This window comes from Parambassis ranga, chromosome 13 (genome assembly GCF_900634625.1).
Source record: "Parambassis ranga chromosome 13, fParRan2.1, whole genome shotgun sequence".
In the NCBI taxonomy this organism is placed as follows: Eukaryota; Metazoa; Chordata; class Actinopteri; family Ambassidae; genus Parambassis; species Parambassis ranga.
Genome location: NC_041033.1, coordinates 16,708,822 through 16,723,384, shown reverse-complemented (window position 1 = coordinate 16,723,384; position 14,563 = coordinate 16,708,822). Strand labels below are relative to the sequence as shown.

The 14,563-nt window shown below is 42.0% G+C and overlaps 1 protein-coding gene across 1 annotated transcript; it reads right to left on the bottom strand.

Annotated features, from left to right (window-relative positions):
• Positions 1-1,721: 1,721 nt before the first annotated feature.
• On the bottom strand, positions 1,722-14,053 carry igsf10 (immunoglobulin superfamily, member 10). Its single transcript, XM_028420550.1, has 10 exons — positions 13,925-14,053; positions 13,462-13,734; positions 12,012-12,141; positions 11,256-11,646; positions 9,925-10,692; positions 8,101-9,819; positions 6,433-8,019; positions 5,437-6,340; positions 4,725-5,091; positions 1,722-4,640 (listed from the first exon to the last, which is right to left on the bottom strand). The coding sequence occupies exons 2-10, from the start codon at positions 13,665-13,667 to the stop codon at positions 3,090-3,092; spliced, it is 7,623 nt and encodes a 2,540-aa protein (XP_028276351.1). The 5' UTR covers positions 13,668-13,734; positions 13,925-14,053; the 3' UTR covers positions 1,722-3,089.
• Positions 14,054-14,563: the final 510 nt, after the last annotated feature.

The following is a 14,563-nucleotide window of genomic DNA, read 5'->3' as shown; positions in this document are numbered from 1 at the left end:
AAGTGAGACCCACATCATTCTGCTGGGGACTTTATTTGTTGCCAACTTTTCAGCTTCAAAGAAGAAAGACAGACTCTAAGCTAACAGAGGAGTACTGTCTCAGACTGCTGTTGGTCTGCTCCCAGCGGTCCTCTCCTGAGATCTCAATTTCCATGTTCAGGCTGCTAGCATTCTAGTTGAAGTATGGAATTCATACCACAGACCAAAAATATGTCTCACCCTTTCCTGGTTTCCCTTCTCTATCCACTCGGTAAACCTTCCTCTTCCTCTCACTTTCCCCCATCATTTATATTATTCGCCATGCAGAGGTTTATAATAATCGCTACTAATGTACAGACATTGGGTTAAAATTTGTTTAGCTGCATGAAAAGCCTTTTTCAGTTACAAATCGTATCAAAGTCCCACTTTATATATTATGATAGTATTCTACAGTCATAAAAGCTGCACCTGTGCTGCCCTTAATGTGTGGCTGTGACAATGGACCACTAGTTTAAGGGTTATGCCTGGACACAGTTGATTGTTGTGTCTAAAAGTTACAAATATAGCTCATCTTTGGTTTCAAGAGGGAAGATGAACTGCATTGCTGAATGAGTCAGAATACTCAGTAATGATATGACTTTGGTAGTTGCATAATGATCATGGATTAAAAAAAGATTTCACAATCTGCTGGCTGGCTGTAGAACTTATTTTTCTCAAAGGTGGACTGATGGTAATGAGGACAATTTTCGCACTTAGTCATTTGACTCTGTGCAGATCTATCTTGTTTTTCCACAATCTCTGAGGTGGCCTAGGAGTGGTCATACTTCAACCTACAACAGGTTGTGTTTATTCTTTCCAGGATATGGTAGTGAAAGTCTTTATGTTGTCTAGCTTTAATAGCTGTGACCAGAAAGTGGGTTCAGAGGCAAAGTATATTTGACCAGGTGAAGATAAGGTTACACACAGTACAACAGACACACTCTGCTTCTTTCAGTAGCTCCTTATAAAACTTCTTTAATGTGCAGACTTCAGCTGCAATCCTTTAAACATCCAAGAGGAAAGAAGCAAATGGAAAAATCACATGTTTAAAATCCTCATAAATATCCAAGTCAGTGGAAGGTAAACTCCCATCACCCCCCCAAACATGAACTGCAAAACCAGAACTGAACAAATAAACTCTTCACCATCCACAGAGGGCACATGCTGTGAGTTATGAACTGTCATTCACATTGTTGTGCCATATATAAAGAATATGGTGCTTGGATTTGTGTTTAATTGTAGTCCAGCTCACATATGAAAGCAGTTTTCTCTCACATCATGGAGCAAGTATCCTGCATTCCAAAGTTTATGGAGGACAATTCCCCCTTTTCCCATACTGGCCTGGGTCATATCACACTGCTCCAGACGGGCTCTGAACTTTGGAAAAAAACGTTCTAAAAAAATGGATTTATTGGAACAAACACTTGAAGACTAACTGGTGAACACTTAGGTCTCCCATTAAAATACAGCTGTGAGGCAATGAAGGTCACTGTAAATTGATGATGTCCTGTGGAATAACTCCAGGAAGAGCAATCTTTTCATCAGGATCATTTAGGGCTTTCAGTTTTCTGTCCTGTTTTCCACACTAATACATGGGTGAATTTCTTTGCCCATTAAATGTGCATCAACAATTGATGCAATTTACTAAGGAATTGCTTCCAGTTGTTGCTCTTTGGACATATCTTTGGATAAAATGGCTTTTAACTCTTTCTTTTGAAGCAAAAAAAAAGAAAAAAAGAATATATATATATATACACACATTTAGTCTCTTTTTCCATCTCTCAGTTCAGTTTTTTAGGTGGGCAATGAAATCAGTACTTAATCACAAACAAAAATCTGTGGCTCCCCTGTGGGTCCTGCACATTGGGGTGAGGACCTATTTTTACAGCTGGAAAGTTAGAACTGTGTGTGTCTGGTAGATTTCTACAACAGCTAGACCCCTAGCTTTCTCCTGATGTAAGGTACAACTGCGTAATCTCAATGACCTTCTTTACACCACAGTGCTGGGCCATAAAGTGTCTATATTTTCTTTAAAAAATGAAGCTATTGGAATAGACGGACTGGCTCTTAGTGTTTTGTGCGTTAACTCCTTTTATCATGTCCTTTGACAATATAGAGACCAGTGAAATGTCTTTTTAAAATAGCTTCAAACAGTTGGAAATAAAAACACTAAAGCACACAAGCTATATTTACTTTTTAATCTTTACTTTTCTCCCAAACCTTGATAAAGTAGATACTACAAATAGATAAACACATACTGTATTAATACAGATAAGCATAATGTATAACATTACTGAAAATTCTTGTGTACAACACAATAGCTGAGAGTGTGTCTTTGTGTTTACTGTATTGTGCTGTAAATGAAAGAAATATGTTTTAAACTATCAGCAACATATAAAACATAAAAAGCTGATGCGGTTCTTGTAAGACAGCACTGTATTGCCCATGTAGATACTGTGTGTCCAGTGTAAAACAAGCCATATATTTTTTTTCAACAAACCTATCTTCTTCCAATGTAAAATTCAGTGAATTGCCCTTGAAAATACATTTCACACTATACTCTTCCTGTTGTCTTTTTCATTTGCTGTAAAGCAACATAGCAATGTGTTATGACAGCAATGGCCTCTGGAAAATGTGCAGAGGGAATTAATCCCCTCTTGGGAACTTTTTTTTCTTTTTTTCAATCTGTTACACAATTTTTTTTATAAATCCTGTCAAGTGATACTACACCCAGCGCCTGGTCAGAGAAATCACTTTTCTCTGCGCTGGCCCTTTTGCTCCCATAAGGAAACACCTATGAAATTCCAGACCCCCAGTTCCAAAGTTATAATAACAACTTTTAGCTCCAGGCTGAGATTTCCAGTTAAAAAAGGTTTTTGACTTTAAAATGTCTGTTCCCTTTTTCTTCCTCTACTCTGTTTATTTTTCGAGTCCATGTGAGTTCTTTTAATAATATTCCACAAGCCTTGAGCATCACAAATCCACACGTCAGATCACACAGACACAGTGTACACTAACTATGTGTCTGTTTACATTTGTAGTTACTGTCCTCCCTCAGTTATGCTCATTTCTCACAGTACAATTACATATGTGACCTTTGAGTCTGTACCAAGGTGGTTCTTGGCCAGGCACTTGTATGTGCCAGAGTCTGAAGTTGTGGACCTCTGGATGATGAGTGTGCCCTGAGGGTTTAACAACTCTCTCCCCATAGGCCTTTCTTTTACTGCTGTGGATAAAACTGAATGATCAGGAAGTTCCCATGTGATCTCTGGCTTAGGAGCCCCAACAGCAGCACAGTTAAGTTGGATAGGTGTCCCGATATTTGCTCTCACAGTGGGAGGTGCCGCTGTTGTGATTCTAGGAAGATAAGCAACGATAACAACAGGGATGGTGAGCACAGCCTCCCCAGCATTGTTCTGAGCTCTGCAGATGTAGTTTCCTCTGTCGTGGAGAGTAGTATCCTTAACAACTAAAGTACCATTGTCTAGCAACTGGTAGCGGCCGATGACCTGAGGCCGAGTAAGAGTGTGGCCACCAGGAATGGTCCAGTAGATTCTGGGCCTGGGACTTCCATCAGATAGGCAGTGAAGGAAGAGTGATTCCCCAGACATGCCACGTATGATTCCCCTTGGCCTAGTCAGAATGTAGGGCTTCTGACCAACATCCAAAATGATCAGTTTCTCTATATAACCCACAAAGTTCTTTGCACCACATCGATACTTCCCAGCATCTTCGCTGTTTGGATTGTATATGATTAAAGTACCATCGCTCTGGACATGATAGCGAGAGCCTAGTTTGGGTTCACTAGTAAACCGTGTTCCATTCGGTAAAGTCCAAGTAATCTGTGGCTCTGGGTGTCCAACAGCAGAGCAGTTCAGAACAGTGGTTTTTCCAATTCTAGACACAATTCGTTCATTGAAGGGGTTCTTGAAGATTGGCCTTTTGAGCACATTGGTAACTTCCAGCTGCACCACCATTACTGCCTCTCCTCCATCATTCCTAGCCATGCAAATGAACTCTGCTGTGTCAGTAGGCCGCACATTACGGATCTCGAGTGTTCCATTATGGTGGACATTAATCCTGCTGCCAAAATATGGTGCCGCCAGGAAGATATTGTCAGGCATAAGCCAAGTGATAGTGGGAGTGGGAGTACCCTCAGCCTTACAGTCTATCAGTTTTCTAGAGTATTTTGTGGCTACATCCTTAATTACTGTCCTGTTCTGCCGGAAGCCATTGATCACTGGTGGATTCCCATCTATGTCAAGTTTGTAAACTCTTCTGTTTTCTCCACCAGGGTTTCGAGCCATGCAGACATACTCCCCTGCATCATTTACCGTCACATCCCTGATATCCAGAGAGCCGTTCACATGCATCAAGTAGCGTTCATTTGATGCTGCTATTACATCATTGGTGGGAAGCATCCACAGGATCTTGGGTTTGGGCTCCCCAACTGCTTCACAGTCATAGCGGATGTTTCCCCCAGGCTTCACCCTGGCGTAGGTCTGGCTTTGTGGACGTATCCTGGGGGCAGCTGTTACCACAGTGATATGCACGTGCATTTCATCTTTTCCAACCTGGTTCTCAGCATAGCAGGTGTAGTCCCCTCCCTCTGACATGCCAACCTGGGGAAAGATGATAGCATGTAAAACTTTTAATTATGTTTTTCATATGTCTGCCACAGACGTATGGTGTATGCTGCAGAATACCTGGTTCAGATAAAGAGTTCCATTGTCGAACAGAGTATAGCGACGCGCTCGTCCTCCTCCACTGCTGGCATCAGACTGTAGAGCCTTGTTGACCACTGTACCATCTGGTAAACCCCAGGAGATCTCTGGCTTTGGTGCTCCCGATGCTTTACAGTCGACCTTTAAGTCATTTCCATAGGTTACCTGCTTCTTGCTGTAGACCTTAGGGTCTATCTTGGCTGGCTTCATTGATACACGGACCCTCATTAGTTGAAGATCATCACCAATCTTGCTTCGTGCCACACAGAGGTAGTCACCAGCATCTTTATCGCCCACAGTGTGAACAATAAGTGTGCCATTATCCAGGACCTGAATTCTGCTGCCCATCCTGGAGGAATACAGGGCAGAAAATCAAATCACAATTCAACAACATTAACTTTAATAATTTGTTTCTTTAATTTCATTTCTTACCAACATTACCAACACAAAATTTTCCACTTCTCAGTTGTATTGTTCAGATGCATCATTACTAATTTTACTGATTGCTTTCTGTATTAATGGAAAGTAAATACTAACCCTAATTCTCAAATGAAAATCAATCATTTTATTTTGATCTGTACAACTTTTAAACTGTCAAAACATTTATGTTAGCTAACTTGATACTTTAGTTAGAAGTACTTGCCTTTACCTGTTCTTTAGTATACTTTACATCACTGATCAAGGTATTTCTTACCTGTGCCAGTGATCCACAACAGCTTTAGAGGGTAGCCTCCAGATGATCCTAGGTTTCGGATCTCCTGTTGCTGAACAGTCTAGGCTCAGCTGATCCCCAAAGGATAACTCTGTCAAGCGCTGGGATGTCTGCACTATCAGTGGTGCAGACACTTGTGTTTCAACTGTCAGAGTCACCACCCTTCGCTCTGAGCCAGTAGAGCTGGTAGCAATACATTCATATTTACCACCGTCTCCTTGAGTTACATCCCTAATGTGAAGTGTTCCATTCTCATATATGGATATCCTCATATCAGTGACAGGCCTGTTGGATTGTACCACTGACCCATCTTGAAGGACCCAATGAATAGTAGGCTGAGGGGTGCCGTAACCTGTGCAAGGTAGCCACAAGTTGTGGCTTAGGCTGACTTGCAGCTGCTGTCGTTTCACCTCAATGATGCCTGGTGGAGCTGCCACCACTTGCAGTTGGACTGTAGCTGTATCAGCTCCAGCTGGGTTACTGGCAATGCATTTGTAGTGTCCTCTGTCATAAACAGACACATCCTCAATAACCAGAGTCCCGTCAGTTGATACTGATACCCTTCCCTTTTCTGTGTTTTGACCTCTCACTTGGGTCCGGTTGGCCAAGATCCAAGATATCATAGGCATGGGCCGGCCCTCTGCTTTACATTTCATTTGCACTGTGTTTCCTGCATGAACTTTTATCTCACGCATTTTTTGCTCAAGGATGCGGGAAGGGTAGGCCACCACAGAGAGGGTGACAAGAAGTTTATCTGATCCATGACCATTCTCGGCTAGGCACAGGTACTGGCCCCGGTCTTTAATATTGGCATTCTGGATAGACAGCGTGCCATTGCTCAACACTGCAAACTTGCCCATCCTCCCCTTAATGGTAATGGTGCTTCCTATGGGACAGACAAAGCAGAGAACAAGAAACACGACTTAAAAACATTCAACACTAGCAATGTTATTGAGTCCCATGTATAGAGGTTTATACCTGTGCTTGAAGAGAAGCGTTTCCAACTTATAACTGGCTGTGGGTTTCCAACAGCTTCACAGGGAAGGAAAGCATCTGAGGTTGACAAAACAGTAAAGCTGGCTGCATTTCCCCCAACTATTTTGGGTTTGCTTGTTATCACCTTTGTAGTGGATTCAAAGCCAGCGGTATTGGCACTGGTAGCTTCGTAGCTGGTGACAGGATTATAAATACTAGATATGGTGTCATGTATGTCTGTATTGTATGTTGCTGGGGACCTGGTAGTGTATCCTTGTTCAGCTGTAAGGATGGTCATGGTTTCAAAAGTAAGGCTATTGCCTGCACCACCTTTGACATTGTTGCTGCGCCCCGTAGGTTTGACCCTCCCCAAAGGTGGCCTGTGAGTGGTGTCACCATCGTTTCTCTGGGTTGGTGGTCTGATGTTGCTGTGGACAATGTGGGTCTGAGCTGTAGTGAAAGGAATTTTTGTGGTAGCTCGCACCAAAGCAGTGGTAGGCTTAAATGTGGCTGAGGTAATCAAGGGTGTCTTGGTGGTTATATAGGTTGATGAACTGCCAGAGGTCCATTCAAATTCCTCATATAAGTCAGTCTCCTCCTTTGTTAAAGTTTGTTCTATGAAAACAGGTACTGTGGTTCTGTCTTGTTTCCTTGATGATGTGTGTTGAGGACTGAAGAGAGAATCAGTCTGTTGAAGTTGCGTGGTTGTCTCCATTGTAGTTTTCATACTTGTTACCTGTGTAGGTGAAGCTTCAGTTGTAGGAGAAGCATGGACTTTAGTGATCCCAGGTTTCCTTAAGGGTCTCCTACCCATAAAAGGCCTCTTTCTTCGACCTTGCCAACCTCTTCTGCCACCAGGCCTCTGTCTAATTATAAGCAAATTGTCAGGTAATCCCCCAGACCCAGAATATACTGCTTGATCAGGATTTTCAACTGAAGGAGGTTTGACAGTTGGTGGGGAGGGTAGAGTCTGTAATTCTGGTGGTGTTTCAGCAGTACTAGAAGACCTGGAGTAATCAGATGAACTGGTAGTAGTTATGTGGTGGACAGTGGGTCCCAGTGTGGTGAACTGAAAATCTGCAGAGAATGACTCTCCATAGTCATCATCTAATGAACTCTCTTTGTTTTGTATGTGTCTGGATGGGGCCATGGTCTCAGGAAGTGCCAGTGAGTTTGCAGTGGTAGTGGGCAGTGCAGGAGGGGTCGTAGTGAGAGTCACTGCTGTAGTTGCGGCTGTGGTTGAGGTTTTACGGGTGGTAAATGGCTTTTTTAGTCTGCTTAGTATCTGTTCTCTGTCTTTCCCTCCAAACAACCTGTTCCACGGAATTCTTCCACGAATAACTTTAGAGGTTGTTGTGGTAGTGGTTGTTGTGGAGGCTGATAGCTCTTTATTTGTGGTCAAAAATGGATCAATAGTAGGATTAAACTCTGGGGCATCAGTAGAAGTTATGTACTTAATGGACACCTCAGATCTATCTCTTTTTTGTGTAGAAGTAGGCCTGTCTGTTTTGTGTAAAGATGGACTGGATGGTGTGACCACCTGCAGATCAGTGGTCGCTGTCTTCTTTTTGTCTTCATCACAGTCACAGTCTGAAAACAAAAGATTATGAGTGATAATAAACAAACTAAACACTCAAACTGAATCATGTCTGATTTCAAAAGGTGTCTTACCTGTGGTCAGTTCAATTCTGTATGGCACTGAGGCATTCCCCTCCTTCCTTACTGTGGGCTGTTTGAATCTATTTATGAATGACTGTATGTCAGTGATCTTGTTGGGCTTAATGATCCTCCTGCGGCCTTGAAAGGTCCTCCTGCCGCCCTGCCCCCTGCCATTCTTATGAGGAATGATATGGATCTGCTGCTGGGAAATGATAGTGGATCCTGCGGGCAGGCGTGGGGATTTTATTGTCTGGGTGGTGTGGAAGGTGATCTTATCCTGCTGCCTCTCAGTGGTGGTGACTGCTGTGAATGTTGTCTGGCTTTCAGGGTCTGTGTGGATGAATAGCTCCACCGGGTCTGGTCCGTCCCTCATTGGAGTAACATTCGGGTCTGTAGTAAATAAAAGCGCTGCCTCTGTGGATGTCTCTGCCTCAGCAGGTGATTCTCCTGAAAACTGGAGCTGGGTTTCTTGTGATTTGTCTCTCACAGTTAGTTGAACAGTGACTGGGAGTGTGACTGAGGGTGGCTTGCTGTTTTTTTCCAGGGCATTAAACTCTTCTTTCTCAACAAAATCTGGCACATGTGTGAATGAGGATATCTCTAGTGTAGAGTCTGACTGCATATACGATTCTGTTGTTGGCGTGTTTGTATTTTCAATGCCAAGAGTTTGAGGCACTCCTGTTGTTGCTATTATGTGGTCCTCCTCTCCTTGTGTGATTGTTATTGTTTCAGTTTGTCTGTTGTGGCTGAATATATCTGTGGTTCGGTTGACAATAATGAGATGATCTTCATCATGACTCTCACCAGAGCCAATGTCATTATCACCAGAGAGTGAGTCTTCATATTTTACATTCTCATTCTGAGTGTCAGTCTTTATTTTTGATCCATCTTGAGCCCTTTTCATAAATTCTGCAAATTTCTTGGGGTCTACTTTTCTGGAAGTTTTATCAAAGACCCTAGTACTCCAGATATGTCTGTTGTGGATTGACCCTCGTCTTCTCTGTCCCAGTCTACCTCGCCCCTGTGACCTATGCCTGGGGTAAGGTCGATCTGAGGTGATGGTCCTGGATTCCTGACTAGTCCTGTCAACAGGACTCGAGGAGGGGATCTCATTGAGGTTGACTATGTTTTCTGACAAGCTAGAATCCATCTTGACCTCCATTACCATTCCTGACCCCTCACTATCAAGTGCTGTCTCAAGTCTTTCTCCAATCACTGTCACCTGAGACACCAGCAGGTCAACTCCCAGGTGATTAGCAACCAAACATCTATAAAATCCTCGATCCCTCTCTGTGAGACCCATAATTAGCAGCGTTCCATTTTCGTAAACTTTTTTGTTTCCCTGAGACTTATCCAGTACTGAATGGTCAGGGAGAATCCATGTTACCAAGGCGTTGGTGGTCCTTGAGGAGCTACAGTCCAAAACCAGACTTTCACCCAGTGGCTTTGTAAGTTGGACACCATTGACCTCAGCTTCTTCCACATCAGGGGACAGAACTGTCACTCGAAAGACAAGAGCATCTGCATCCAGATAGTTTGTAGCAATGCACCAGTAGAGACCTGTGTCAGAGGCATCTGCACCCAGAAGAGTGAGCTTCCCCTCAGCAGTGATCACAATCCTTCTGTCCTCACTGGAGAAAGGAGCTCTGACTTTACTTCCATCTGGTAAAATCCACTCCAGCAGAGGCTTTGGCTCTCCCTCCACTTGACAATGCAATTGTGCAACACCACCTATGTTAAAAATATTATTATATTTTAATGCATCAATCAAAATATTAGTTAAGCATGGATTTAGACAGTGAAATGTCATAGCAACTATTAATTTTTGATTCTTACCTGTAAGTACAGTGTGCTCAGTCTTGGTCTGATTATCTTTCTTAATCATGGTCCAGGAATAGTGGTCCCTTCTAGATGCTGTGTTGTCCATACGAAGGTTGACCACAGACTGGTACTTGATGTGCAGAGTAGAGAAAGTGGTAGTAGTGCGATCAAGCTGGAAACTCACCTCTCCCTGCATTAACCATGCAGGGGATGCTTTAATGTCTGCCTCTATTTGTGTATAAAGTCCTTCCTCTCCATCCACTGTTTTTATCTGATTATACCTGTACACCATTTCTGGGCTTCTGGTCAGCATTAGACCTCTCTCCAGCCTCACAGGAGAGTCACTGTAGGTGGCTACGATCTGCCATACAGGCTGGATGTGTTCATAGTTAATGTTACACACCAGATATGTAGTTATGCCCGTAGTGAGCACAGTGACATTGTTTCCCTCCTCCTGCTCTAAGGTTTGTGTCAGGTCCTGAAAATCAGTAGGTCTTTGGACAATGCAGGATAGACTGGCATCTTTGTGAAACTGGTCAGTTAGGTTCATTTGTATAGTACCTAAAGGGGCAGTGAAATCTTTTGGGGAAAGTGGGGTGAAGTTCCCTTCATCCAGACTGATGTTTCTTTGCTTTAGATGTGGTTGAATCCAAGGTTTGGTACAAGTAAAAGCATCGCTGTGGAGGAGGGATAGACCTCTGTTGTGGTAAGAGGCAGGATTTTCACAAACAGGACACAGCTGGCCTCTCGGATATCTTCTGTCTCGCTTACATTTCAGCACGCCTGCAAACAATTGTAAAGAGGTGTAGCATTTCGTTGGCTGTATGGAAGTCAAGAACATTTACAGTTTTCACATTGTAGGCAAGCTAAACCCAAACTAGTCAGAAAATGTGTGAACCAGAGAGATTATTATCACCATACAGATTTGTAACATATGAGCTGACCTTTGTTTTAGCCAAGTCATAAATAAAAGGTATAATTTTTGTTTTTCTGTAGTCTTTGTAATGAGAATACGATATGATCTCTGTCGCCATGGATGTTTCTCCAAGATTTATGTGCTGTCTTGAAATAGGATCCAATACACTTAAAATGCACTTGAAGAAAAACATAAATAAAATGAATAGGATAATGAATTGAAGTAATAGTACAGCATTACCATATGTGTTTTTTTAAAGCTGCTACAAAATGTTGGATCAGACTGACCTTTTTAGCATCAATAAAATAGGAACAAATTAAGACAGATCCCTCTAAGAAAAAAAAGGTTTATCTAAGCTTGTAAACATATTACAGCCTAACACATCTTCATGTGTTTTAAGAATGTGCCAAAGCACACATGCACATCTCACCTGTGTTTCTCTGTGCCCATGCTGAGAACCACCTCATACGGCAATCACATGTCCAGGGGTTTCCATGAAGGAAGAGGTTCTCTAACTGACTGCAGCCTGAGAAAATATCTGCAGGCAGAGTCGTCAGGAGGTTGTCTGACAGGTGGATGTTTCTAACTGAAGAAACCTTGAAAACCTGACTGTGCCTTAGTGTGATGAATGTATCTGGATGGAGCTGCTGGAGGTAGTTACCCTCCAGATGCACTAGTTGCAAGTTGTTCAGGCCGTAGAAAGCTTCTGGGCTTATAAACTCAATGTGGTTGTGATCAATTTGGAGTCTCTGCAGGCTGTCCAGGCCTTTGAACGTCTCTTTTTTGATCTCCTTTACTTTATTATATGACATCTTCAGAACCTGTGAGAACATGGATGAGACATTAAGCATATCTGTCAAAACAGTGGAAATATAAGACCATCTTGTCAACAACGTATTTTTTTAGATACATCATTAAGTTTGTCATTAGTTTTTTGGTAACATGCAAGTAATAAATTCCTGATTATTTCCATAAAGTAAATACAAATCTAATACAAATGGTTCCACAATAAATGTCCTGAAGTAAGGCTTTCATTGCGAAGTCATGCTTTTATTTCTTTTGTAGAAGAGAGAAGTAGATGAGTAGAAGTCTGTAATTTGTGATGCTGATGATTTAACAATTAGCTTTGCAAGTTCAAAATTTTGACACAGTAGTTTATTCACTAAAGATAGACAAACGATTTTACCTGTAAAGACTTGAGGTCTTGAAAGGCCCCGTCTTCAATACTGTGTATAGTGTTGCTATGCAGCATCAACATCTCCAAGTTCTCGAGCCCTGAGAGATCATGTCCTCCCAGGACAGCTATACTGTTGTACCTAGTAAGAGAGAAATGAGACAGACTTGGCTATTGCTCATCATTTTGACTAGATACTTGTATTTACCACACCTAATTACAGATGTGCCATCTACTCTTTACAGGTTGAATATAGGCTAGTAATTATTTTATAATACCACAATTCATTCCAATCGAGTGCAGTCTGCACGTTTCCATATTGTCATGATAAATAAATAAAAATATCCTTATTGATCAGACATGGGTAATTATTGCCTTTTATATTGACATATTAGTATCAGTGTTAGGACTACTAACTACAAGTGGGCAACTGCAATCTTTTATCATGAACAGCTTTCATCTGAAATATGAGCTACACTATTACAGGTAACAGCATATTAAGTATTTTATTATGAAATTTAGCTGCTGGTTACCAGTTTTCAGTTTCTCAACCTGCCGGGTTGCCAGCCAGGTGACACAGTGTCATTCAGATGTCAGTGGCCTCCACAGAGACAAATACAAAGACTACTGTTTCCATGTACAGTTCAATGTAGTGGAGCTGTGGTCTATCTGTAAGACTGGACTCACTAAGCAGCTGAGTGATTCTCCAACATCACTATGTGACTGGCAAGGTAACTAGGCTGGAGCTGGCTGTCAAAATATATTGCTTACATATAGCATTCTGACAGTTCTGGTCAAGACTTTCAAAATAGATTCTCAGTAGAAGTGAAATTATTACTCCTTTTGAAATCTTTAATGAGGAAAAAAACAATATTTAGTAATAATATCCGTCAGATATTCATAATATTTTTATTAAACAATGTACTTCACTGTGCTCTGTTGCATGTGTGATGTGGGTTGGACTATGGTGGTAACCCTAAACACATCTTCCTTAACACCAGATGAACTGGCAGAACAATCTGACACAATTTCAATAGAGATCAACTATGTTTCCCTTCTGTTTCTGATTTTATATTTAGCCAGTAAAATCTCAGTTGTTAGTAATTATAGTGTTCTGGTGACCTGTTGCACAGTGAAACTGGAAGTGGAACTCCCAGAGGGAATCATTAGTACAACCACAATTAACAGTTGTGTTAATTCTGGCAAGAGGTCAAACTGTGTGAAGTGACAGTGACTCCTCTGGACTGATTAAATGATTTAATTAAATTTCCAAAGTCACGAATTTAAATCTGAATTGAAATCATTTTTTTAACTGCCATAAAGTGGCTAACAACGGTGTCTTTGTAGTGTAATGTTATTCCTGCTGACATGTCTGTGGTTTAAATCAATCAATGCAATTATTCCTCTGAGTTTAGTGCAGTTCTCCAATCTGCTGTCAGCTGGAAGGAAAGCAAACACTTACCCGAGGTTAATTCTTTCCACAGCTGGCTGGATGTGGTCAGGTACCGCGCTCAGGTATCTGAAGGTGCAGTGCACCTCCGTGGAAACATAGCAGACGCATGGCTTTGGACAGTCGACAGCGCACGACGGCAGCACAGCAGCCAGAAACAACAGAGCCTTCAGCAGCCACCTCAGCAGGTAAGGGGCGCTGCAGGCACACACGCTCATTATGCACAGCGGTGTGGCTTCAGCTGCACGGGGAACAACTCTGTCCTAAACCATCAATGAAACCCACCTGAACAAAAGTTAGATTTTTATTTGCATGGTGCATTGCTGATAATTTTATTTGCATGGTTAAATAAGTCACAAAAACTTATAGACTACTTGCAAAGTTACGCAAATATAGGTGCGTAAACGTGCCCATCCAAAACCGTAATCATTACAGACATTTTCAACGGGAATAAATGCATTATTGTATCCCTTACCCCTCTGTGGAAAAACAGTTTTTCTTCGCATATAAGAATGCAAAAATCCTAATGGAAGTGTTTGAAGTCCAGAATGAGTTTCAGTACTTCTCCAGTTTGATCCCTCAGATGAGCGCACTGTGTCCGAAGCGCACACGGATCAGTCATTTCTCTGCGTGCGCCTCGCTGCTGCATAGATGCTGCAAAGCGCGCACTCCTCCGCCCCCTGTGATCTGCTGTAATGTAATCCCAGAGCAAGTATGAAATACTGAAGAAGAGAGTTTGCTTGAAATACCGCTGATCAGACAGACTAAGGCCAGAAATAAGGGGAAAAAAACTTGATTTGCCAGGGACAAAAGTGGAATTACTACCTGCTGCCACGACAACAATAGTTGTCTTAGCTGATTAAGTATTTACAGGTGGTCATAAAATTGTTTTGCACTGAAGCACATTTTTAATAATGAATATATATGTTTCTGTGATGACATTTATTACATAGCCCCTTAATAATTTCTAAGTATCACTTGATCTAAGCTGCTTAAGAGTAAAATTGGACAGGATATGTAGGAGGACAGCCCCAAGCTTGGCTACTCCACACACACACTGTTAAAGTGTTTGTGCCAGATGAAAGCACAATTCAACCAAGATGGTCAAGGACAG